Consider the following 27,256-nt stretch of genomic DNA (forward strand, 5'->3'; position numbering starts at 1 on the left):
ATCACCAAGCCACTGTATATAGGGACTTGTGTCTCTCAGTATTCATCAGAAGGTCAGTGTATACCTACTGCACTGGACACCTGAGCCTTTTCTCCATATAAAGATGGATTTTCGCAAGAACGTGGAGCCCTTTTTTCCACCGCTGCCGCCCTCTGGACCACGTCCCATCAGGCCCAAGAGTCGCAGGAGTCTGAGGGTGCTGAAACCGGCCTGGCTGGAGGACTCATTCACATATGAAGAGTTCATTTCCAGACCATTTCCTCAGCACCCCGCTCCTCCACCTGTACCTCCGCCTGTCGCTACCCAAACGATTGTGGTGAATAAGGTGCCGGCCTTCTATTCACCAGGTAAGTTCCAGTTTTGAGTGTTGAGTGTCCCTAACTAATCCCTTACTTACTAACTAATCCCTTACTAATTAACTAATCTCTTACTAATTAATCCCTTACTTGACCTTACTTCTTCCATTTATCGTTCAAATAATAACAGGTAGCAGGATTCCAATCCTGGACAGGCGGAGGAAGCAGAGGCCAATCCAAGCTGTGGAGCAGCCTACAATCAACATGGCTGCCCACAGCATCCAGGACAAACCTGCACAGGTGGAGAGAGCTCGCAGGAAGCCCAAACACATCAGGGCAGCTCCTCAGGCTGTTGAGAGAGGTCAGGGAGTGGAGCAGCCACCGGTGCTACCAGCCCTGACCCGGGAGGAGCCCCTCAGCTGGCCTGGGGAAGCTCTCGGCCAGGCGTTGTGCTTGCTGCAGGACGAGGAATGGTAAGATTTTTACTAATTCTTTAATTCTAACCAAGCAGTGATATGTTTCAGAGTAGTGCTCAGACTAGAGTTAAAATAGCTGAAGATTACTGAATACATTAGAGACCATCTTCCAGATGTGTTTAATCTATAATTCTCTTAATGTTTTGGTTGTAAAACAGGGAAAGAAAAACCGAGGGACTGCGGCTTGTGCGAGCTCTGGCTGAACACCACGCTGATTTGGTGCTGCCAGAGTTCCACAGCATCAGCACAGCCGTCATTGAGGAGGTAAGAGTTTATAACACACTACATACACATTCTACAGCAGCTTCTTCTGTAATGATATGATTCAGAAACTGATTGAGTTCAATAGACCGAGGCTTAGTGTGCTGCTTCTGTTGTCTCCACTTTTTAAGATAAAAAACCTCAGGACAATAGTCTCTCGGGATGCCATTTATACCATGGCCCACCTGTTCCATCACCTGCAGCATCATATGGACAGCGAGGTCGAGGGTGCTGCTCGCGCCCTCCTTCATAAGGCTGGGGAGGCCAGCCTGTTTATTAAGGAGGGTGTGGAGCTAGCCCTCAGCATGATGGTGTACTCCTGTTCGCCTGGCCGAGTCCTGCGTGGGCTGCTGGCCGGTGGATTCAGGTAAATATATATTCACCTTACTTATTCATTACTAGAGTTGAAATTGAAACTAAATCAAGGAAGGGCCACCAGGTCATGTGATCATGTGTATCTATCTGACTGAGCTCGTTCACTCTCTTCTGTCCAGACACAGAAACCCTGCCAGCAGGGCAGCCACTGCAGTTTGCCTAAATAGGCTAGTGCATGTGATGCGGGCATCCCGTGTGCTGAATGGCAGGACGTTTACCAGCAAAATCCTTCCTGCCATCAGCACACTGGCGTTCGACGCAGCCCAGGAAGTGAGGTAAGCAACTGTCAACTTTAATCAACCAATCTGATGAAGGAACCAGAACTAAATCCACTAACTGTTGTTATCTTTTTCTACAGGACTCCTGCCCGAGCCGCCTTACGTTTTTTGGGCGGGCACAGAGAGGCTGCGGCAGCGGTGGAAAAATTTGTTTCCATCAGAGATCAGGCCTCAGTCAAACAACTACTTTTAAATTAGTTAAATCAAATTAATCACTTGTACAGTTTTTGTATAGAGTTGGGATGTATTCGGTGTTCAGCTGTTCAGAGTGGGGTTTGGTGTCGAAATCTCTGTTCCAGAGAAGCTTACAGAGTCAGAGCTGTTCACAGTGGTGGTGACAGGAACCACATCTGAAGAGGTGGTCAAGGCAGCGACTCCACTTTCTTGCCAGAGGTGGGGTTGCTGCTTGGTGGGAAACACACCGGCCCTGTGGCATCAGGGCTTCCCAGTCAACCAGCTGGGAATGTCCTGCCCCAAAACAAGCCCGGCAAAGCTTGTGAGGGGTTCGCCCAGGGCCGGCCGGCGTCCCCCAGCCACTCTTTTAGAGGCAGTCCACCCTTCAGACATATGGGTCCTGTCTCCATCACTGTGACCAGTTCAGACTCTGTCAGCCTCTCTGGAACAGAGAACACTTGAACACCGAATACATCTCAACAATTTTTTACCATTGCAAAATAAAAATCATAAAAAAAATCATTGTCTCTGTCATTATTCAAATAAGTAGAAACTAGTCAGACAGACAGATAGACAGTATAGGTCTGTAGGGATGTATAAATAACAACCATATGCATAGACTAGTGCTGGGCGATGTGAGGAAAATCATTCATCACGATATGGAAGTTTTTATACCACATTTATACCATATAAATAAATTATAAATAAACAACACTACAACACAGTGACACACAGAGTGAATGAACGTACCCAAAACAAACTAAAATAAACATAGCAATGACCCAGTGGGACTCTACTCTTTTTACTAAAGTGTCTATAGGGTCCTTTTTTTGCTTGTTTTAAATGTGATAAAATAATCAGTGTTAGAAACACTTAGATTTGTATTGCTGGTGCCGAACCCTTAAAAAATTGTTGTATTAATCCCAACAATATTCTGTGATTAAATCATGGATAAAATCATAATTAACTTTTTTAAATGCTAGTACTTGAACTGAAATGCACAAGCCTGTAATAAAAACTTCCTTATATAACATGTCTATTATTAGTATTGTAGTTACTGTACAAATATGTAATGATAAACAAACTAATAAATCAACTCTTAAACTTTTAAACACTATTAGTGTATGTACTATGAATGAATTTCCAGAAGAACCTAACATTTCTAAAAGTTTGGTATGAGCATCAGCAGTTAGGAATCTTTTTTTTTTTTTTTTTTAATGACGTATTGAAACAGAGACTCACATCACATATTACACCATAAATGCTACAACTGCCTCAGTGCATTTCTTTTGCTGTAGTATCATAACGGGGAGGTGAGCAGCATGTCTATACTTGATACGAATTGTGTGGAGGCTGTAAGAATTCTTGGAAGATCAACTGCCAAGTCCATGAGAAACCACAGAGTTTCACAACAGACCTGCATGGTTGCAAAATTCAGGCATAGTTTACCTTCCTTTTTCACCTGACAAAAAATTAATTGAGAGTGAAAGAAAGACCAAAACAAAAAAAAAACTAAAAATGCCTGAGGTGCTTCCTAAAGTATATCCAAATGGTAACTATAAAAGCTTAGAAAAAAACTATTTTAACCTGCAATGGATGTTATTTTGGAGTATTTCTGTTAGTCCGTTAATAAAATAGATTAACAAAAAGCAGGAGTTAACTGAAGATTCTACATTGTATTAAATATACAGCTCTGGAAAAAAATAAGAGCCCAATGAGTGTGATGCTGATTGCTATTTCACACCCTGCGCACAGTATATTTTCATATTGTGCCTGCACTGTTTACATAGTAACGAAACTTACAAATATATCTACGCCAGTGAGCATGGCGGTCTAGTAGTGAGGTGTGTCCCGGTAAATAAAAATAAGGTGTACTGGTGACTGGTGACAAAAAACAGGTGTGCCACCGACTGATTAGAACCCTGACAACAACAAACCATCAGACGTGCATACTTATCTTGGCAGTGCAGGTTAGACACACTCACAAAAACCTGGTCCAGCACAAACCCAACTTTTACATCAACGGTAAACACAATAAAATAACATTGTTGTTCCCATAAATGACCATGCTCGCACTTCTTCACAGCGTAAATGCTCAGTGTCCTCTGCTGAAAAGCACAGAAGCACTGCCCTGTTAAAATACCAATCCGCCAAAGTCAGAGCACACCTGGGAATAGCAAGTAACTCACTGATTGGTTTATTTCACATTACACCAAAACACACCCATGATTAATCAAGAGAATTAGTAAATGCCTTTTGCGTGCTTCGAGACACGCAAGGCGTATTTTTGGCATCCTCATGATACCAAACACACACTGACACACCCTCAATCAAGCTGCACGGTGCTCAGTGGATCGCTCGCCTATAGATTGCTAAAATAGGGCCACCTGTCTCTTATTGTCTATTATGTGCAAAAAAATGCTGTTCTAAAAACAGAACGGTTGGCTTGGTGTTATCTGGCCATGCTCCATCTAAAATATTCCTGCCTAACTTGTCAGCACATCAATGAAGTTATGTATGAACTGCACACTTTCGATTGCAACTCAGAAGTAATGCTGGCAGCTGATCACCAGAAATGTTTCAGATCTGTCAGAATAATTTTGGTCACTGTAAGGGTTTTTTTCCCATCCACCATGTTTTTGCAGGAGGTAGATGTGGGTGTGTTTAACAAGCGGTGTGTTTAACGAGCAGGGGTGTATGCAGCACGCTCTGCGCATCTATAGGAATTGACCTACACATGATTGACTTTTGTCCAGATTCATTTCAGTCAGTGGTGCACCTGTGTTTTCTGCTGCCAAAATAGCAAAATGCCAGAAATGTACCTAAACACACCTCAACTGCAGATCACCACACATATCAGTGTAGATTTATTCCATGTTATTTTGACGATGTGGGCTCAAGGCGTGAAAATAGGCTGTTGACGGGGATTAAGATAGCAAGGGTGTACGACCTTAGCCATTTTCCCTCCTGGGTGTGATGTGACTCATTAAGAGTTACAAGGTCTCCGGTGTAATTTGGAAGGCAGTCTGAGTCTGGATCAAGTGAGTAGCAATTATTGGAGATTAGAGAAAAGACAGAATACATTACAAAGCATGCATTCAAGTCTCTTCCCCCATATAGCCAACATCTCATCGTATTTGTACCTTTTTAGGTCCCCTCAGGCATATTGCCTTTCATGGAAAAAAGTCCACATATCTGTGTACATCACCGGTGCATTTCTACAGCCTGGGGCGAGGGTGAAGCTCACACTTTAGTGAAACGTAGCTTCCCGAACCTTTCAGTGCACTGGTCAGTAACTTGTGCCACGTATGTTTTATGGTTGATGCCCGAGGGATATGTTTGTGTGGTCACCTGTCCCGCACGCCCATGTGAGCCACGTATGCAAATTCTAATCTCTGCAGCTAGTCACGTATCTCCAGTCAAAATTACATACATGATTAAGGAATAATGAATCACCCTAAACAAATACATTTCCTTCACAATGGTAAGCTTCCCATAATATGGGGGAACATAAGTTATATTCTTGTAAATGCAATTTTATTCAGTGTGTTCAGAGGCTCAACAGTTGTGACACTGTGGTTCTTTGGAATACTCTTAGGAAAAGCAACAACAGGTTAGACCTGTTAAGCACATCACATGCGAGAAATTATTTCTTGTTTAAGATCAACTTTCTCACAGCATCCATTCATTGTAAGCCCACATTGCTTTAACAATGAAGTGTTTTTTGTCTCTAAAGCTCAGTTTCATGCATGCTGTACTCATTCTCCACACGTTTCCTTAACTTTCCAACATCATATTCTGTCTTACCTGTTCATGGATAATATCTGACAGCTCCTTGACCATGCTTTTGAAGTTGCCCTTCAGTCCCTCATGATACTCATACTGGTCCTCTTTGATGAGCCGCTCATTAATATCTAAAGCCATGCTGCACGCCTGAACGAATCTCCTGGAAGAAAAAGAACAATGCTTACCCAACTGAATGCGTGCTTGTTTTTGTTATATATTTTATATTATATAAATAACCAGTATTATATGTGTTGGTTGTGTTGAGCTGAGTAGGGTTTGGTGAAGTGTTGTTCATTGTTTACAACATAATTACATTTTTATTTTCTCCTACATTCTTTTCAGAGTGTTTTCTCCACGTGTGTGTATGTGGTATATGTTTACATATACATATACAGCTCTGGAAAAAATAAGAGACAATGAAAAAAATCTTTGATTTTACCAATATGAAAATCTCTGTAATATAATCAAGAGGAAAATGGATGATCACAAGCCATCAAACCACGCTGAACTACTTGAAATATTGCATGAGGAGTGGCATAAAGTTATCCAAAAGCAGTGTGTAAGACTGGTGGAGGAGGACATGCCAAGATGCATAAAAACTGTGATTGAAAACCAGGGTTATTCCACCAAATATTGATTTGTGACCTCTTAAAACTTCATAAATATAAACTTGTTTTCTTTGCATTGTTTGAGTTCTGAAAGCTCTGCATCTTTTTTGTTATTTTAGCCATTTCTCATTTTCTGCAAATAAAAGCTCTAAGTCACAGTATTTTTATTTGAAATTTGGGAGAAATGTTGTCCGTAGTTTATAGAATAAAACAATGTTCATTTTACTCAAACATATACCTATAAATACCAAAATCAGAGAAACTGATACAGAAACTGAAGTGGCCTCTTAATTTTTTCCCAGAGCTGTAAATTGTTATAAAAATAGGATTAGATAAACTGTATTTTTGTGATTGGATGTATTATTTTGTATTTTTCCAATAAAAATATTGTAAAAAAAAGCAAAAGAACAAATGTTTAGATCAAGTAGTGAAAGTTAAAGATAAAAAGGCTGATAATAAACTGTATTAACATACATGTTTGTTATGTAACAGCAGAGGCTGATTCCATAATGTTTATTTATGCTTGCCTTAGGCCAAGTTAAATTCCAGACACATGATTCCATGCAAATGGTCATGTTGGCAAATGTACCATACACAAGCACAAGGGGCAAAACATGTTTTACAGTGAGATATGAAATGTGTGATCCTAAGAACACATTCATTTAGTTACTGAATGCAATCAAATCCTCACGACAATGCTTCAAAAATTAGTATGTAGTAAAAAGTCTTCCCCGGATAGTGTAAATAGTTACTCCAAGAAAGGATAAATCTTTTAAATACCCTTCATTTTGAAAGATCAATGAGTGAGCAGGTGTCCCAGGACTTTGTACATAGAATGAATGTGCTTACGTGTAAGAAGATAATGCGCAAGACGCATTCAGTACAATACATACCTGAATATATCTTTCAGCTCTTTCACTTTCTTATTAGACTGGCCGGATCTGGATTCATCTAGAAAGGCTCTGGCATAGGCCATGGGACCAGCATTGACCTAAACAAAAAAAGTAACCAAGACAGATTATTGTGTGCAGAAATGTGTTACCTGAAATATGATTTACATTATGTAATATTATACAACATTTTATAACATTAGCTATCTTCAGAGTTCCTTTAATAACAAGTTTTAAAGTGTGGTTAGGCCTGTCATTATAATTATTTGTTTGGATGATATTTATTGTTCCAGAAATTATTGTGATAAACAATACTGTTGTCAAGAATATTTTATGTCACTGATATAATGATAACATAATAGCATAACAATTCATGTCTAGCTTTTAAAAAGCAAAAAAATAAAATATTAAGGATATTCATATAGAATTGGAATATAAAAATGGTTCAATACCAAAGATAAATAAAACATAAATATTTAAAAATGCTATATTCAAACAAAGTCGACACAAAGGCTTATACCTTAATTGGCTCTCTAACAAACACATTACAGACATTATTATGGTCAGCTAAAATGATTGAGGTCATGCCCAAATATTACATGATACATTTATAACATAATTATTGTGACAGGCTTGAAGTGTGTTTAGAAATGTAATAAGCGAGGCAGGGTAATGAAAGGCTTCAGGACCTGCACGCTGACACAGCCCTGTAGCTTTAGCTGTAGCTGGATCATGTCCACCTCCTGGTTTGAGCAGAGTTTGGTCAGTTCAGTACTGCGTTCTCTCATCTCATCAATGGCCACATCAATGGGCTTCAACTCCAAATGCTTCTCCCCGACCACCTCGATGCGCTTCTTCACGTAGGGGAAAGTGTTCGCCGCTGTGGACAAAGACACGCATCACAGACACACGGATCAATAAAATTAATTTACATTATCAAACAAAGACACACAAACACATGGGTCATTTTAACAGAAATGTCCATTATAGTATCCCTGGCCTTTACAGATATATTACACAAAAAAAACTTTGTATTTATTTATTTAAAAGTTATTTAATTCCTATATAAGTTGTTTTGTTATTTATTATTTAGTATTCTAAGCACCACAGAAGTGCTTGTGTCCACATGATGTGTGAATGGTGAGTGACAAATATGTAAAACCTTGTTTAAGCGTATGTTTATGTTTTTCTTCTTTTCTTGGTCTTTGGTCCGTTATATCAGTTCTTGCTTGTTTTCCTATCCATAGCTATAGATTTTTCCTCTCTTATCTACCCCCAGCCACGCCTTGTCATTACTGTTCCCATCTGTCTCATTTGTAACTCCCTCGTTATCTTCCCCATGTGTTCCTTGTCTGTGTTTGTGAATATATACCCCATGTTTTTCTTTGTTCTCTGTTGTGCTTTGTTTGTTCCTGCTTTGTTACTGGTTTCTTATGGTTTGTTATCTTTATTTTGTTTGTTTCTTGGTTTGATTTCTGTTTATGTTTTTCTTTTCCTTTTAAGCTAGTCATTTGTTTGTTTTATAGTCTTTGTATTTATTGTTTCTTTGTTTGATTTCAAAATAGAAACTAATAAAAGCAACTTGCACTTGCATCCTGCCTCCAACTCTGATACGTTACAATATTTTTAGGTAAATAACAAGTTTTTCTACCATTTTAACGGCAATAATCTGATTGTAACATGATCGTAGGATATTTTATTATTTATAAGACATTAAAGAACTAATGCCAAATAAATGTAAGAAAAGTACAAGGAAAGTTTGGTCCATACTAAAACCACACTGATAGCATTACATGACTTCTGATCATTTAATTCATGATTTATATAATGCTTTCTATTGATGTAGAAAAGTTTATTAATGGATTTAATAGCAGCATTTTAGCAGATATATCACGGCTGACGAGGTTTAATGGTCAGGTGCAGGAAAAGCATTTTAATCAGAAAATGTCACTGGTATTACTGTTACTGGTGTTACCTTCCTTTGTCCAAAGTATTTAAACAAAGGCACAAAATGGTAAAAAAAAAATTGTAATGTATGTGTATTCATAAAAACAGTAGGTTATGTATTAACATATCCTAAACACAGTGTGTGATGTTTTGGTGCAAAAAATCTACGAAGCCTCTCCACCCTGGCTGAGCTTATCAAAACATATTTAATCCTTCCTTTTGTGAGGTACTTAGCAAACGTTTTTTGTAGTAATACCAGTCAGACAGCCGGCAAACAGTAAAAATATAGATGGATCTGTTATCAATAATCCCCTTTTTCCTTATCTGTCCATCTTTAAGGGGGGCAAAGCACGCTGTGCACCTGCTGTAGCTGTTAAACACTGTGATGATTCAACCTTGACCAAAGAATTTTAAAGCTGCATCCTATATAGCTATAAAGAAACTGGAAGTCTAGTATTTCCTTGTAGTAAAGGACACTATGTATCTGTTTAAAAGGCACCAGTAGGCACCAGAGTAGATCTTATGATCATATATGTGAAAAAAAAAATGCAAAGAAGGTTTATAAAAATCTGTAATAAAAAACAGAGCTCTAGTAGAGCTACAGTAAGATGTTGTTCAGCAGCAGGGTCATGAAGTACACTGCCAAGATTAGATCTGACCGCTCTCACCCCGGACAGCACCTCGTCCAACCACTTCACCCAGGTATCAAAACTAAAACAGCTATACATACTAACAGCATTTCCAACTGACCTTAAACACCTCGTCCAGAACTGCAGGACACAACTATGTGTTTTACATATCGCTCTGAAACAATGTGAATATTAAGGCTGGGTAATTATGTAGTCAAAAATGTTAATTAACTAATATTCTGTTAATGTATAACTTTATTTATCCTACAAACTTTATTCTTAAACTTTAGGAATACAGCTATATATTATTTTCATGAAATACTTAAAAAATCTGTTAATACCTAAAAAATATGTATGATTCTGAATTTATTCACAAATGGCAAATTAAAAATAAAATAAATCATTCCAGCGCTATTGAATATGTTGCATAAGACCTAATTCATATGCAGAGCAAACACAGATCAGCCACAACATTAAAAACAGCTCCGTATATACACAACACTGGTCAGCCATAACATTATAAATCACCTTGTTTCTGCTTTCCTTGTAGCTGGTTTAAATATTGTGAAACTTGTCTAACCATTACCCTAACAACATTAATCCTCGATTTTTGTATTATTTATTTAATTCATTGAAATGTCTGTTTTTTTTCAAGTACACAGAAATAGTATCAGAGAGCCTATTAAATAGCAGAACTATGGATCATTAAAAATACTTTACTTTAAAAGTACCAAGCAAAAAAAGATAATTGTTTTATAATCGCATCGTAGATCTCCGAATTTAATTGATTTGATTTGAATCATAAGTTGCCTAGAGATTCCCACCCCCCTATAAATTATATTTTAAATTGCCTTTATACTTTTTTAAATTCAGTAATTTAGTTTAAAATATTTTAATACATTTTAAATTCTGTTAATAGTAAAGTTTTATACTTTTTTCAGCTATGTTAATACTTTTTAAATTCTGTTAAATGCACAACATGGAGGAGCACTTAAACACTGAGCCAGCCTAAATACTTGAGCAGCTGTGTCCATTGTTTACTAAAATAATCATACATTAATTAAAATCAAGATAAAATTAGTATATAATAATGATTTTAGGTCATAATGTCCAGCACTACTGTTCCACAGTGGATTTTTATATGCTTTATATGTGATTTATAGTACTTCATTTCCTTATTTTTATCTTTCTCTAGTTCAAAAGCTTGTCAGTAGTTTGTATGTTTAATCTGTTTTGTAATTCCTCGAATACTGAACAAAGCTACCTAAATGAATTCAGATTCTGAGATTAAATTAGACCTTTCCTTATTCACTCTTTCCTTAACAACTCATCATTTTAGTAGAAATGTCGTGGAAGGGAACTGCCTTGTACGCATCTCTGCATTTCTGTGGGCTTAGTCACTCGTACAGCAGCTGCACTCACTTGTGAGAACTGTTCGCCTCTTGCACTGCTCCTCAATTCCACCATGCTTTTTCCCTGAGAGGGTGTATGGCGTTTCAAAAACAAAGCGGTTGATGTTGTGACACTTCTCAAAGTCAGTCGTCCTCTCAGACAGATCTTTCTCGTCGAAGTAAGGCTTGACGAACGTGACCTGTATGTAGGCGAACTTTGGGTCCAGATCTTTCTGGTTCACCTGTTTAATAAAAAAACACGCAAAAAGGCAGCTTGAATAAACACAAATGATCAAATGTAGGTAATTAGCAAATATAAGCATTGAAATAATAAACATCTGAATGTAGGAGTAGTTCTAATTATTTCTGAAAATGTAGAAGTCATAATGAGACTAATACAGTATTCCTATAGCTGAGATCAGGTAAGCAACAAAGGAAGTATTAGGGTGGATGGTGGATTGAGAAATGGAATCTGCTGGACATTATCCAAGAAACTCTAGTAAACAAGTATTTCCTGCTCAGTGTGTGATGGCCCCAAGCCATCAGAGTGCACTACATGCCTTGGGAACCACTTCAGCATAAAATAAAAAACGCTGAAGTTTTTCTTCACATACCTTGTTGGAGTCTTGAATGATTTTGACATTCTCTGCTCCAAACTTCTCCCCGTACAGGGTGAGCAGCCGATGAGAAATTTCCGACAGGCCTGTGAGTTTTGGCTCTTTGTAGATGTATTCTTTTCCATCCTCCTCTTCAAAAAAGCCCTGATTTTACAAATAGACAGCTTTTCAGTCATTCTATAAGATTAGAATTGCATATATTCACTTGTTGTTCCCGTCATTTATGTAAAATATCACTTATGTTTGCTTCATTTGACTACAACTGTCTAGGCTTGTCACAATAACTATTTCTCGTGTGTGGTAGTGTGTGTCTTGTGGTTAGGAGGAACCTAGTTTAAATAACAGGTGGTAGAGAAAAATGATGGATACTATTAGCACAGTAGTATCTATCAGACTGCACAGTAAGTAGGGCTGTGAATCTTTGGGAATCCCACAATTTGATTCAGAATCGATTCTTGGGGTCACGATTCGTTTTTTTTTTTAATTTCTTTTCCTTCATCCTCCATGCTCAGCTAGTGTCACGAGGAGCTTTTTAACTCTCTTGCGGAGTTCATCTACTGTCCTGCGGAGCTCAGCTACTGTCCCCAGTACAGTAATGAGCAAACAATCAAACAGAATTAAGCTCTAATAAGAACATATCACAGAAATCTACTGGACTACTGGATAAGAACATAGCAACTGAATGACACAGTATTTATCACATGGAAAGTTCATGACGGTGGTAATTACAGGGTTGTAATGTTCATTATTGGGGAGGAGTAAACAATGCAGTGCTGTTGCTACTGTTTTACTAAAATTAGAACGAAGAGACAGGTGCAGACACGGGCCTGCAGTAGCATGTATTTATTCTAATGTTCAAACAAACATTTATCAAACAACACTTGTAAAAGTCATATCAGCTGTGTCAGTGCTACAGGCCATTTACAGCATTAAAGGTCATTGGACTCACAGTATGTGCACATATCCCATTAACATGATTAAGCAACAAAAAAAAAACATAGTCTTGTTTTTTTAGTGCTGGCGTGTCAGCCTAACATATAACGTTAGGTATTGTTGCATGAAGCAGTAGACAATACTATGCAAATACTTCTTTCTTTTATAAAACCAATAACAACCTAAAATAACACTGTGTTGTTTGTGTTTAGAGCCATCCTGCAGGTCTGTTATACAGGCAGCTATTTCCAAAGCATTCAAAATTGACTTTCACATAGAGTACGACTTAAAACTGGAGAAAGCATAAGGCAGTCTAGGGCAGCCACTCTAAGAATATCCTTCTGTGATGTGGAGCAAAAAGAAAGACAGGCAATCAATGAAAATATGCTACACACTTTAAAATCACAGGCTCATTATTTCCAAAGGGTTGTTATTCATTTTTCTTAAGTTATAAAAGTGGGGCAGGTCCTGCCATATTAGGGATTAAAGGAATAATTTGGCCAAAATCAGGTGCACACAAATTCCCCTCGTATCTTAAATGTACTCAATCAGCCAAGATATGTCTAGAGTCTAAGATTTGTTTACTTCAGTTGAGAAAATAAAAAATACAGGAAAAGATGACAATCATGCAGCACTTGGTATTGGTATTACACATTTTTATTAATATTATTATGATTATTTGAATTACCCACTATGTCACAAGCTCTTTAAAATCTTTATCACCTTTTTTCATTAATGTTAAGCTGAATTAAGCCCAGGAAACCTCCCACATATGCTTAACAGTGAAGTCCCAGCACCCCAGACCCACTCCCCTAAAAGATCACTTCACAGACCTATCACTAAACCAACTTCATACCTGTGGAACCAAACTGGCCTCCCTGGAGACTAAGGCTTAGTACCACCTGGTCCATGTGTACTCCTCTATGCACTACCCCCCAACACTAGACCGACATATAAAAAATAAATAAAGCACACCAGGCCACAATATTTACCACAGCCACACGGATTAGTTATTTCAGTTTAGTATGTAAGAACAACTTTTTAATAACTACTCAGTACATACTTTTGTCTATTTTACTAAGCAGCTAATTAAATAAATACCACAGCTTTAGAAAACATATAAGTAAGTCTATTTGATATTTCTTGTCAGTTTGATGTGGTTTGAAAGTAACTGTATGATAACTGTGTGCTGATTTATGTTGAAGACTGCAGACTATAAGCTTTATTGTTGGCTACAATAGTCTCATAGAATCACTATAAAATGAAAGAAGCAAACCTTTGACATTTATGATGTTTAAGCTAATGTTTAAGACCAGGCTGGCCAAATTTGTTCTAAATATGATTCCAATATGTGACAGATGTCAAACAGAAATAGCAACACAAAACTGCCTTTGACTTCTTTTCAGGAATGTTTAAACCGCCGATTTAGCCTTTCTCTATAGCAGTAATATTTAGGGTAACCCCTAAGGAGCTTTATCTGGGAAATCTGGCTTAAAGATGGTAGCTTTTGGTTTATATTATACTCAATTGGAAAGAGAAAAATAACATTAGGCAGTTTTATTACAGGTGTGTGTATTCACTGTACGTGTGTAATTTGCTCACCTGCCCATAGAATGCCACCCTGAAGTAGGTCCCCAGCAGCCGCCGGCCAGTCTGCATCACTTCTAAGATCTTGGAGTAGGCTCTCTGAAGAGTGTCATACAGCCGCCTCAGCTTCTACAAAAGGAAATAAAAAGATACGCTTCATTTGTTTGCAAATAAAAAAACAAAACGAACGGTTTTGCAACTTGAAAATGAAACATCCATCTGAATGTAATACAAAAATTCACTCCCAATTTAAGCATCCCTCAATATCCATTAGGCATAGATCCAGGACTCTTTCCAGGACATTTCCCCATCCTTTTATGTGACAGAAGCCCTGTCAGTTGTACATTATTATCATATCAGCTTCTTCTCTAGTTTGTTTGAACAGCTGGAACAGATTAGGCCTAATTTCCTACTAGAATTTAGGAAATTTCTATGTCTTTTATGGTAAAAACAAAGAAGCCCTGTCCTTTTCAGTGACATTTCAGTGGGAATGGCTGGATGCCTGTATTCCCCATGGCAAACAAACACAATCAAGCCTCAAATTTAAATAAGTTCTGGAACAATATGTTCCTGTCGATACAGAATCAGCTAGAGGCATCTATATATAATTCAGTCACGTCTTTTTTCTTATGTTAATATTAGTAACTGCTCAGAGGTTGATTCTCATAATTCTCTTTGGGCTCTTTATATGGATGGATTTTCCTTTAACTAAAGTACAGAGTAAAATGCCTGTAAAGTGTTTTCTCTAGTTTATTTTTTTATGTACTCTTTCTGAGAAATATCTGTTGAACATTTAACATTAACCATATGTATAATACATGAGAACTCAAAAAACATTCAGTGCTGGTTGCTGATTTGATCCCAGAAACACCAAAAGGCCAAAAAATTGCCCCCCAGTATTCTTGGGCATGTTATTTTCTTTTGTTTTCTGTTTATTGTTGATGTAAAAGTTGCATGTTTGTTTGTGTGTAATAAGCTAGGGTGTTTGCATGCTCTAGCAGTGTGCCTAAGTTGCCAAAATAGGAATGAACATCTGACTGATGACCTGTGTCATTAGAAAACTTGTGTTTTCCATTGCTAAGATAGCAATATGCAGAAATGTTTGACACATTTTCCAGGGAAGTCAGAGGCAAGTTTAAGTTTGAGAGGCAGTCTATAAATATGATGGCTTGATCAAACTGGTCCACCACCTCAGTTACACTGATCCTAAAAACAAAATCATGTATTTTTTAAAACATGCTCTGTAAGAATAACCTTCTGTGATTAAACAACAGGCAATCAATAGAAATATGCTAAACACATTAAAATCCCAGGCTCATTATTTTCAATGGGTTGTTATTCATTTTTCTTATGTTCTAAGAGTGAGGCAGGTCCTGCCCATATTACGGATTAAAGGAATTCTTTGTCCAAAATCAGGTGCACAGAAATAGAGTTAAGCTGCTCAACCAGCTTACTTACTAGCATAGGCTATTGCAGCACCTTGACCATCAAAGACCAGCATGTTGATGTTTATCTGGATTTTTCAGCAGGGAAGTAATGCATGCTGGAATGTAATTATCTGTTTATCTTAAACTGAAATTTGATCGAGCTTTCCTTTCTTAGCTTGCTTCGTAAAACCCTAAGAAGTGACCAGTAATTACACTGCTCAACATGACTAGATTGCTAAAAGTGGGTTTCACCTCTAATCCCAGATCATTGTTAAAGACCCCTGTACAAGTTAGAATTTCATTTGTTTAGTTTTAATAATGACCAAGCTCACTATTTTTTTGATTGGTAAATTAATTCATGGAAAATGCCTAAATATATTGGATTTACTACAAGCCAACGTGGGACATATCAGCTTATTTGACACAGTAGAGGGAAAGAAGCATGCTTCAGAATGTGTCGTTCCTTATCAAATGTAATTTGCCTTAATCTGTTTTTATGCGCTAAACATATTATCACATTGCCATCCTAGAAAAAATACTACTCTATATTACTCTATACTACTCTATACTTGAAAAAGCACTAAGGGCCTTTTGTTACACCCTGCATAAGGTGCTTTGCAATGCTCACTGCTTTCTTATGCTCTGCAAATAGTATATTTTCATGCCTTGCACCTGCGTCGTTAAAACAGCAACAGAGTTTATAAATATGTCTATGCTGATGGGCTTGGTGGTCGGGAAAGGAGGCGTGTTTAGATAAATATCTGACGTATTGCTATCTTGGCATCGGTAAGTGCTCCACAGACTGATTAAAACCCTGACAACAGGCATACGTTTTAATGCTGTCTTGTCAACGCAGGTGCACTGTGTGCACTCAGTGCACTTACACCCCTGCTCCTTACACACACACAAGGACGTAAATGACCTGCTCGCCCACCTTCACAGCGTGAACGTGCAGGTCAGTTTCCTCTCCTGAGAAGCAAAAACAAGTGAATTTAAATTGCTTTGCAAGCTGGATTATTTGCTTTATTTACTGTCAGGCAGAGGGAACCACAAATTCTTGCTGTTCGCTGTTATATGTAATTTAGGTAGGTTTCCTGAACCTGCATTATTAAGCCTAGAATAGCATGTTAGCTGTGATGCTAACAGCCAGGTGGAAGTCATAAAGATACATACAATACACGTTTAAATGATTAGCTGCAATGCAAACAGCTGGTCTGTTATTACTTTAAAAAAACACACCTCTGAGACTCCCTGTAGTCAATAAACTGCCACTAATATAAACTTAAAGAATGAATGGTCTATTTGGTGTCTGGCTGCCTGGTGAACTGCACACAGCACTGTGTGGTATGCAGTTCAGCTTTATCTGCCATCTTTGTTAGTGATAAAAAGAGTGATGAATTAGATCTATTTCCGAGGCTTTTGGTTGCAGTAGTTTGCACAGCAGCATATCAGGTCTTGGGTAGGAGAAAAAAACTTAAAAAATTGTGTTTTATAATTAACAGAGAAATAAAAAGCTGTCTAGACAAGTGAAGATAATATGCAGCCAATTGTAACGAAGCTAGAAAAAAATAAAAGACATTAAAAAGACGCAGGCCATGGCGATGTAAACTTGTCTGAACCATATTTATGACAGTGGGGAGAGCTTCCATATATGGAGTCACAGGCCAGGCTTTGTTTGTGAATCGTTTCCATAAACACGTTAGAAGCCAGTACTAGATAGATCTGCAGGACGAGACTCACGACAGCACAAAAATAGCACAGCAGCAGAATGTACCTGCTGTTGTGGTTCTGTATTTGACTGACAGCAACTCAAATGAAGCCTCAGGATAAATTGATTGATAACACAAACAATGCACATCTGTCTGCTTCCAACACAATGCAGGGTGTCAAACTGTCTGCTGTTTTATCCTTCAGCAAACAAACTTACAAAGTTCTCTGAAATCGGACCAGAGTCCGGTTCACCTGCAGTATGTGGATTCCACATAAACCATGTGTTTCCCACATTATAACAAATTGTGTGAGGGGAATTTAGCATAGTGACCTAGCCAGGGAAATGGTTTAAAGAAACCAGAGGACAAAATGCAGTGTGTGCTTTTCCTGCTGCCTGAGAGATCATTCCAACAACAATATGAAGTGCAAAACATGCAGAAGCCATTCAGCATTAAAGCGAACAGTCCTGTTTCCTGAGAAGTAGCTCAAAATGTGTATTAGAAAATGACTTTGGCTACAGCTCTGGAAAGAATTAAGAGACCACTTCACTTTCTGAATATATAGGTATATGTCTGAGTAAAATGGACATTGTTGTTTTATTCTAAAAATTACGAACAACATTTCTCCCAAATTCCAAATAAAAATATTATAATTTATTTGCAGACAATGAGAAATGGCTAAAATAACTATAAAGATGCAGAGCTTTCAGACCCTAAAATAATGCAAAGAAAACAAGTTCATACTTATAAAGTTTTAAAGTTCAGAAAACAATATTTGGTGGAATAGTCCTGGGTTTTAATCACAGTTCTAATTTATCTTGGCATGTTCTCCACCAGTCTTACACACTGCTTTTGGATAATTTTATGCCACTCCTGATGCAAAAATTCAAACAGTTCAGCTTGGTTTGATGGCTTGTGATAATTTATCTTCCTCTTGATTATATTTCAATTTGTTTTCAATTGGTAAATCAATTTTTGCAATGGTAAAATCAAAGAAACTAATTTTTAAGTGGTCTTTTATTTTTTTTTCCAGAGCTGAATTTATACTTAGATATGTAATTTAATGGGTGCTGGTTTGCAAGATAGCCTACTACTCTTACTGACAAAAGAGAATCTTTGAAATCTGGGCCTTCCAGACAGGAATCTTTTATTATTACTATCACTTCAGACACATTTACTGCATAAAGGTTATCTCCATTTCTGTAATTTAGACTGCTAGCACCAAATGCCTGGACCTCTATAGAATTATGTAATTCACTTTAAAGTAGGGATGAGCAGAATATACTGGGCAAACAATAATATTTGGAAACAGAAAATATTCTGGCGAAAATGGCAAAAAAGGGCAGTGCGGTAGAGGTAATGAACAGACTGAATCATATTTAGTAAACATGTTAACAATTCGCATATCATCAACCGGCTACTCAGAAAATAGCCAGCAAACGGCAGGTTTAAGTTCATTTTTATGCTCTACTCGCATAAATTAAATTAAATAAAGTGGTCAGCATCACTTTGGTCAGCACCAAGCATCACACTTGACTACTGCTCCACAAATACTCTTCTGTTCCCGGAGACGAGCAGTACTGATGTGAAGGAGCTGCATCTGTCCAGTGCAGCTAAGAACCAGTCACTAATCTTTTTGATTCTTCCTTACCTTTAGTTTATTAACGTCTCTGAAGTTCTGAACTGAACTAAATTCATGAACAGAGTAATGTACTGTGATATAAAAAATGTTCAGTGTACAATAAATATTTTTTAATTGTAATATTATAGCGTATGGTGTTTTCTTTGAAAAGAAGCAATTTAATTTATTTAATGGAAAAACAAGTCAGTATAATTAAAAACCTGCAAATTAACCTTGGTATTTGGCCTTCATATATATAAAAAGAATTCAGCTGTAAATAAAGATTTATATATATATATATATATATATATATATATATATATATATATATATATATATATATATATATATATATATCTTTATTGAGAGCTGAATTCTTTTTACAGTCACCGGAGTGGAAGAAGGGTGTAGAAAATAGTTTCTCACCTCTATAACAAGGACACAAAAGGAAAAAACTGCCATTACAGTTCAAAGCTTCACACACACAAAACGTTTTATGAAGGTGTAGATACACTTATTCCTCCTTTCACTTTACATGGGTGTGCCTTGTTTTTTCTGTTCATTTCTCATGCAGACAGTTTTTACTGCTCATGCTCACTTCTTATATTGTTTTGTTCTCTACACAATACGTTAATCCATGTCTTGCTTCTGCCATTACTCATGTGGGGCCACAACTGTGTACAGCAGTGTTTTTTTTTATCTGGTCTTGTCAGGTGTAGTTCTGGGGGGGAACCACTGAACTGTCCCTACTGCAGATTTAATTTCCTATGTATAAAGTCTATAAATCTAAAAAATTTAAACATATCTAACAAAAGGTCACTTTGAAATATGTTCTGTCCATAGCAATACTGTGATAATATTAGCTTTAAAGAAACACTTAAAAATGAGAGCGAAAATGTCAGTGCACACGTGTGATGAACTTGAGTTTTCATTCCATGTATAACAGGTTCTGCTGCATCGGCTTGTGCTTAGGAAAAGATTAAATAAATAAAGAACTTCTGCGTAAATTCTATGTTAATGCCTGTTGAAAAGGTACGTGTTACTATTTTTAACAGGGACAATCACAGGGGCTTTCTTATTTTTTACAGGTTCATGCATGCTACTGTTTTCTGTGTTCTATTAACTGAACTTCTAAACTTCTAAAACTTCTGAACTTCTGTTTTCTAGCCAAATTGGTGGCTCAGAGTGGCGGGGTAGTGATATTGTTCTCTAATAGACAGGAGGTATGAGAAACGAGACAGATGGTGGTCATGCTAGAGGAAGGGGCAAATGGTAACAGCCCATAAAACAACTTCCAATTCCTCTTACCTCAAACTCATGCCGCTTTTCATAGACTGGAATGATGAGTCTGGCTATGTGTGTGATGAGCTCAAACCTCTCCGCTTTCCATAGGCCTTCCACACACACTTCCAACTGCTCTACCAGAACATCCTGTTCCACACACATGCACATGGACACAAATACAAACACACAAAACTAATATTAGTGATTTTTTTATATTACACCATATTAGCAAATATAAAGCATATTTACAGCACAATCTCTGTTATTTAACATGTAAATAAAAGTTGATTATAGTTTATCTTATTTTTCAGTAGTTTGCATTGCATCTATTTATGACATTTCATTAAAAAAGCCTACAGTACCTCAGTATAATATACATCTTGCATGCCTGAGTCTTCCTTCATGGCAGCCTCTTCATCTATGTTGAAGGTAATCTTCTTGAATGCTGCTAGTCCAGTTGAGAACAGTTCTATTCAACAACAAAACAAGTACAAGTTCATAAGTCAATCTTTTTTTAATATAGAAATAAAATAGCTGGTATGTAGGGTTATTTTTTTTTACACGAAACACATGTTAAAGCATTCAAAAACATGAAAAGTTACAGAATTTGAGTGTTAGTTAGAGCATGTTTGCACTATTATAATAAGCTCTCCTGAAACTGTTAGAAGTCTTTTGTGTTCTGTTAACTGAACTTCTGATCTGTTTTCTAGCTATGCAAAATCGGTGGTTGCTGGCTTGTCTTTCTAGTTTGCATTGGATCTAATCTGGAAAAGACCAAATTGACCAGTTGCACAGCACATATTTTACTTCTAAAAAACCACAGGACACATTTCATCTTACATTATGCGTATTCTTTTGCAACAATGAAGGCAAATTTCCAAAAGCAGCCTTTAATTCGCCCACATGTTTCAACATCTAACAAGTTGTATTTGCACCGCAAGTTCAGGAAAGGGCTGTGAGCAGATTTGGCTGAAAATGTACTCTATTTGCATATGTCCCAGAAAGGGAAATTTTAATGCCCTCATATGCTCCTCATCTACTTCTATACTCATTATATGCACTTCATGCACTTATGGTCCAATTTCTTGTCCTCGCTACAGATTAAACCTGAAACTGGGAATTCAGATCACCCAGCATGTTACACTTCTCTTTTTTGGTAGCTTTTTTCTAAACCACCGAGCACCAGGTGAAATCAGTCAAATTATGCAGGTGAGGAAAAAAAACAAGCAAGCAAATGGCTTGCAAAATTACTTATATTATTGACTACAGAAAGCATGGACAGTGCCTCTTAAAACTGAAGCCACTAATGGTCTAGCTTTTGATCGCAGTATAATGTGAAGCTCCTCTTATCCTAATGTGCTTTCGTCAAAATCAAGCCCAATTTTATCCTTACTATTCTCCTCTTTTTCCGTCTTTGCATCTCCAATGTATGTATGTATGCAGTATTACACTTAGGAAACGTGATTGACAGCAATGGCCGGAACAGACAATCTGCAGGACCTTCTGGTAGTATTTGTACTGGGTCTGGTCGTATTTGTGCAGGACCCGAGTCAAATCTATTTTCTGGACTCTGGAGTATTAAAAAAACATCATGGGCCCTGTTTTACACCATATGCTCAACAGTCTACTTTTAACACCCTGTGCTTGCACCATTAAAATAGGGACAACCATATCTACACTGGTGGTTTTGCTGGTTTGAAAGTGATGTGTGTTCAGGATAATTTCTGTCGTATTGCTATCTTGGCGGCAGAAAACACAATTGCACCACTGCCTGATTAAAACCCTGAAACCAGTCAACCGTCAGATCTTCATGTCAGGTCTGATGCTGATAGCGCTTCTGTCTCTCCCACACTCAGTGCTCCCTGCGATCTCCAGTCTCCGAACTACACTACCCAGAACGCACCACACGCTGACATCACACATTCACCTGATCTCGGTACACCTCCCGGAAGTCCGGAATACTAATTTCTCACAGTATAAATAGCCCTTTCACACGCATACCTGTGCTGAGTATTGTTTGGTCTTCCACTGTACAACGCGTTTCTATTTCTTGCATGTTTTCCTTTTGTGTATGACCCCTGGATTGTTTATTCTCGACTCTGATTTTTGCCTACGCTCTGACATTGGATCTTTTGTGTATTACCTGGACTGTTTATACCATTGCTGATTTTTGCCTGCTCTTCTCTATTGCCTTGCCGTGTATGACCTCAGGACTGTCCCTCGTTATTCGGTACGTGTTATCTCTCTGGCTGCTGTTCGCCCCTGTTGAATCTATTCTGTATACTGACTACCCGTTGTTTCTGTGCTGTAAAATAAATCACAGTGTTCTGCATCTGCACGTGTCTGAGTACTGTCTAGCCTTGACAGAAATACTCAGCCGTATGGATCAGATAGCGGATGCCGAGCTTATTAAATCTGGTCTAGCCAACCAGGGCAAGCTACTTGGTCAGCACCAACAGACCCTCGCTGGTGTGACCCAAGCTGTAGATGAGCTTGCTCGACAGCAGGCCAGCCAGCAGCAGCAGCTGTCCGAGATTTTAGAGCACCTTAGGGGATTAACTGTACAAAATCCCAGTCCAGCAGTACCTCCTCCTGTACCCCAAGATATCCCGGTTGGTTCTGGTTTTTCAGTCTGCAAACCAGAGGTTTTTGATGGGGATCCTGAGAAATGCAGCGGGTTCCTTTTACAGTGCTCAGTATTTTTTAGTAATACACCACCGACTACGGACAAAGCTAAAATTGGATTTATCGTGTCGCGGCTGTCCGGTAAGGCACTAGAATGGGCCACCGCGGTTTGGGATAGTGTTTCGGAGTCGAGCTACGATGCTTTTTTGATGACTTTTCGCAGTGTGTTTGATCACACGAAGTACGGTCATTCCAGTGGTGAACTTTTGTTAACTATGAAACAGGGGAACAAGTCAGCAGCTGCTTACGCACTGGAGTTTCGCACTGTGGCAGCAAGTAGTGGCTGGAATAATTCAGCACTGATTAATGTGTACCGGAATGGTCTAAATTCAGACATCCAAAAGGAACTGGCATGCAGAGATGACGATCTAACTCTGGATCAACTCATTTCTTTATCCATCCGGCTGGATCAGCTCCTGTCTCGGCGCCCCAAGCAGACACCCCGCTCTCTTCCTGCTCCGGCCCCGGTGGTTAACATCTCCCCTCCGGCTCCAGAGGCTTCAGCACACTACTACTCTGAACCCATGGAGGTCCAGAAAACCAGACTGTCCATGACGGAACGTCAGCGCAGACTGCGTCTCCACCTTTGTCTTTACTGCGGTGGGTCTGGGCATCTAAAAGCTGATTGTGAACTCCGTCCCCGACCTTTTAAGGCATCTACAACGGGACAGCGCGTGGAGACCACTCCACGCGCTACTGTGGTACGTAGATGCCCCCTTTTGTCTAAATCTAAATGTTTTTCGTTGACTGTTGCTATTACATGTCCAACCGGTACATTTTCTGTCCCAGCCCTTTTAGATTCCGGGGCAGAGGGAAACTTCATCAGCGCGGACCTGGTTAAAGAGAGAGGCATCCCCACCAGAAGTCTGCTGCGCTCCATCTCGATCCGTGCTGTTGATGGTAACACCGTACGCTCCAAACCCATCACCCAGCAGACTGTGCCTCTCACTGTCCAAACCAGCGCACTCCACATAGAAGAAATGCCTCTCTTCGTCCTCCCACGGACTGAACACCAGCTAATCCTGGGTTTGCCATGGTTAAAAACTCATGATCCTGTTATATCATGGTCCAAAGGGGACATTATTTCTTGGTCTCCTCATTGTCACACTAACTGTCTAGGTTTAGATAAATTAGCTGTCCAGTCCACTTCGGTGGAGAGCCCTAATGCTATTGATTCCCCTGACGTACCCTCAGAATATTCTGATTTTTTAGGGGTTTTTAGTAAAACCAACGCCACTAAATTACCTCCTCATCGTCCCTGTGATTGTTCGATTGATTTAGTTGAAGGTTCCACACTTCCTAAGGCGCGCATTTATCCCCTTACCTTAGATGAAGAGAAAGCTATGGAGGAATACATTAGCGAGGCACTCGAACAAGGATTTATCCGCCCGTCCAAATCCCCAGTCGGTTCGGGTTTTTTCTTCGTTAAAAAGAAGGATGGTGGACTGAGACCGTGTATTGACTATCGGGGTCTCAACGACATCACTCATAAATTCGCTTATCCTCTTCCTCTCATTCCAGTAGCTCTGGAACAGTTGAGAAACGCTTCGTTTTTTACGAAATTAGATCTCCGTAGCGCGTATAATTTGGTTCGTATAAGGGAGGGGGATGAATGGAAAACTGCGTTTACCACCACTAACGGTCACTATGAGTATCTCGTTATGAGCTACGGTCTCGCAAACGCCCCCGCCGTGTTCCAATCATTCATGAATGATTTATTCAGAGATATGTTGGGTAAATTCGTCATAATTTTTATAGACGATATATTGATCTATTCCCCTGATCTTACTACTCACATCCAACAAGTCCGTCTAGTCCTCCAGCGTTTATCCGATAACAGTCTCTATGCCAAAGCCGAAAAATGCGAATTTCACCGGCAGAGAATTGCGTTTCTCGGCTACATAATTAGCGCGAATGGTGTCCTCATGGACGATAATAAGGTGGAAGCCGTCACGAGTTGGCCCACTCCTCAGACTATTAAAGATCTCCAGCGCTTCCTCGGCTTTGCTAATTTTTATAGGCGCTTTATACGTAATTTCAGTAGCATTGCTGCCCCACTTACGGCTCTGACTAAGAAAGCCACAAAAACTCTAAAGTGGTCCTCTGAGGCTCAGCACGCCTTTGCTAAACTTAAAGCTGCTTTTGTATCCGCTCCCATTCTTAAGCATCCTGATCCGAAGCTCCCTTTCACAGTCGAAGTTGATGCCTCTGAGACCGGAGTTGGTGCGGTCCTCTCTCAGCGTAGTGGGTCACCCCCCAAATTATATCCCATAGCTTTCTTTTCACGTAAGTTATCTGCGGCCGAAAGTAATTACGGTATAGGAGACAGGGAATTGTTGGCTGTAAAACTGGCATTGGAAGAATGGCGTCACTGGCTGGAAGGGGCCGTACACCCGTTTACAGTACTTACAGATCACAAAAACCTCGAATACCTCAAAACCGCTAAACGATTAAATCCCCGTCAAGCTCGCTGGTCTCTATTCTTTTCGAGATTCCAGTTCTCCATTTCGTTTCGTCCAGGTACCCGCAACACCAAAGCTGACGCGCTCTCCAGGGTTTTCAGCACCACGGACAGCGCAAATGATGTAACCGAAACCGAGCGTATCCTTCCGCCTTCAGTAGAAATAGCTGTCATACGCTGGGAGTTGGATGACCAGATTATGGAAATCAATGCTGGTCATCCACCTCCAGCAGAGTGTCCTCAGGAAAAGACGTTCGTTCCACCTCGTTTCAGAGATAGATTAATTACGTGGGCCCACTCTGCTCTATCTTCGGGTCATCCTGGTGTAACGCGCACGCTACAGTTAATTTCCTCTCGCTATTGGTGGGAAACCATGAAAGCCGACATACACACTTTCGTTACGTCATGTTCGGTCTGCGCTCAGTGTAAGACTCCCAAGACCCTTCCAGCCGGTAAACTTATGCCTTTACCAGTGCCTGAGCGACCTTGGTCGCATTTAGCTGTGGATTTTGTGACAGATCTACCTGTTTCAGAGGGTTATACCACAATCCTTACAGTGATTGACAGATTCTCTAGGGGTGTTAAATTTATCCCGTTTCCTTCCCTGCCCACTGCGTTCCAAACTGCTCAAGCAATCTATACTCACGTGTTTAGACACTTTGGTATTCCCGAGGACATTTTGTCTGATCGAGGGTCTCAGTTCACCTCTAGGGTGTGGAGGGCATTTTTTGAACATTTAGGAGTGCATGTTAGTCTGACTTCTGGCTTTCACCCTATGAGTAACGGGCAGTGTGAAAGGGCTAATCAGGAATTAGGCAAATTTTTACGTGTTTACTGTTTTAAATATCCCACTGATTGGTTCCGTTATCTCATTTGGGCTGAGATAGCTCAAAATTCGCTCACTAACTCCACTTCTGGTCTCACTCCCTTTCAGTGCGTTCTGGGTTATCAACCTCCTTTGGCACCATGGACAGCGGTGTCTTCCGACGTGCCAGCTGTGGATGACTGGATGAAACGCAGTGAGCAAGTGTGGGAGGACACTCACCGGCAGGTCTCAGAGGTGCTCCAACGTTACAAGGAGCAGTCGGACAAGCGCCGTGGTGACACCCCTCACTTTTCGCCTGGTGACCGTGTATGGCTCTCGACCCGGGACTTCAGGTTTGAGGGGTGCTGCAGGAAGCTCCTGCCTAAGTATATTGGTCCCTTTCGTATACTGTCTCAAATCAATGAGGTTTCCTATAAGGTGGAGCTTCCTGCGCAATATAAAGTGAATAATTCTTTTCACGTCTCTCTCCTCAAGCCTGTGGTTCCGGGTCCGCTGGCAGAGGGGGCTCCTGACGACGTACCACCCGCGGCGGTGGAGGGGGAGGATTCTTCGATGTACGCAGTTCGTGAGGTGCTGGATTCTCGCCGACGTGGTGGCTTGCTACAGTACCTCATTGACTGGGAGGGCTATGGTCCGGAGGAACGTAGCTGGGTGGCTGCCGGGGATGTGCTGGATCCCGTTATGCTGGCCGATTTTCACGCTCGCCATCCCGGTAAGCCAGCTCCCAGACCTAGGGGCCGTCCCAGGCGTCCTCTATCCGGCGCGGCTCCGGTCCGCCGGGGTTCCCACTCCCGCAGCCCGCGTCTGTCCGGCGCCTCCGCTGCAACTCCTGCCACTCCCGCCTGTACTCCCTGTCCGTCGGGTGGGCGTCGCCGTGGACGCCCCCGCGTCTCTGCCGCTCCGGTCTCGTCGGGGGAGGGTAATGTCAGGTCTGATGCTGATAGCGCTTCTGTCTCTCCCACACTCAGTGCTCCCTGCGATCTCCAGTCTCCGAA

General features: G+C 39.7%; 2 protein-coding genes across 4 annotated transcripts in view; one reads left to right on the forward strand and one right to left on the reverse strand.

Annotated features, from left to right (window-relative positions):
* Positions 1–27,256, reverse strand: part of dock11 (dedicator of cytokinesis 11) — a 122,329-nt gene that overhangs the window by 4,819 nt on the left and 90,254 nt on the right. For all 3 annotated transcript variants that reach the window (XM_007255754.4, XM_007255753.4, XM_049482473.1), the window contains 8 exons: positions 20,652–20,758; positions 20,314–20,436; positions 14,264–14,377; positions 11,726–11,872; positions 11,143–11,353; positions 7,834–8,024; positions 7,148–7,245; positions 5,668–5,806 (listed from right to left, as the gene is read on the reverse strand). In XM_007255754.4, the coding sequence (XP_007255816.3) occupies positions 5,668–5,806; positions 7,148–7,245; positions 7,834–8,024; positions 11,143–11,353; positions 11,726–11,872; positions 14,264–14,377; positions 20,314–20,436; positions 20,652–20,758 (1,130 nt within the window). The remainder of the gene's footprint in view (positions 1–5,667; positions 5,807–7,147; positions 7,246–7,833; positions 8,025–11,142; positions 11,354–11,725; positions 11,873–14,263; positions 14,378–20,313; positions 20,437–20,651; positions 20,759–27,256) is intronic.
* LOC111194351 (TOG array regulator of axonemal microtubules protein 1) lies at positions 62–2,340 on the forward strand. Its single transcript, XM_022678314.2, has 6 exons — positions 62–347; positions 487–769; positions 931–1,036; positions 1,165–1,400; positions 1,528–1,683; positions 1,767–2,340. The coding sequence occupies exons 1-6, from the start codon at positions 104–106 to the stop codon at positions 1,882–1,884; spliced, it is 1,143 nt and encodes a 380-aa protein (XP_022534035.2). The 5' UTR covers positions 62–103; the 3' UTR covers positions 1,885–2,340.

The sequence above is a fragment of the Astyanax mexicanus genome, chromosome 8, assembly GCF_023375975.1.
Source record: "Astyanax mexicanus isolate ESR-SI-001 chromosome 8, AstMex3_surface, whole genome shotgun sequence".
Lineage (NCBI taxonomy): Eukaryota > Metazoa > Chordata > Actinopteri > Characiformes > Acestrorhamphidae > Astyanax > Astyanax mexicanus.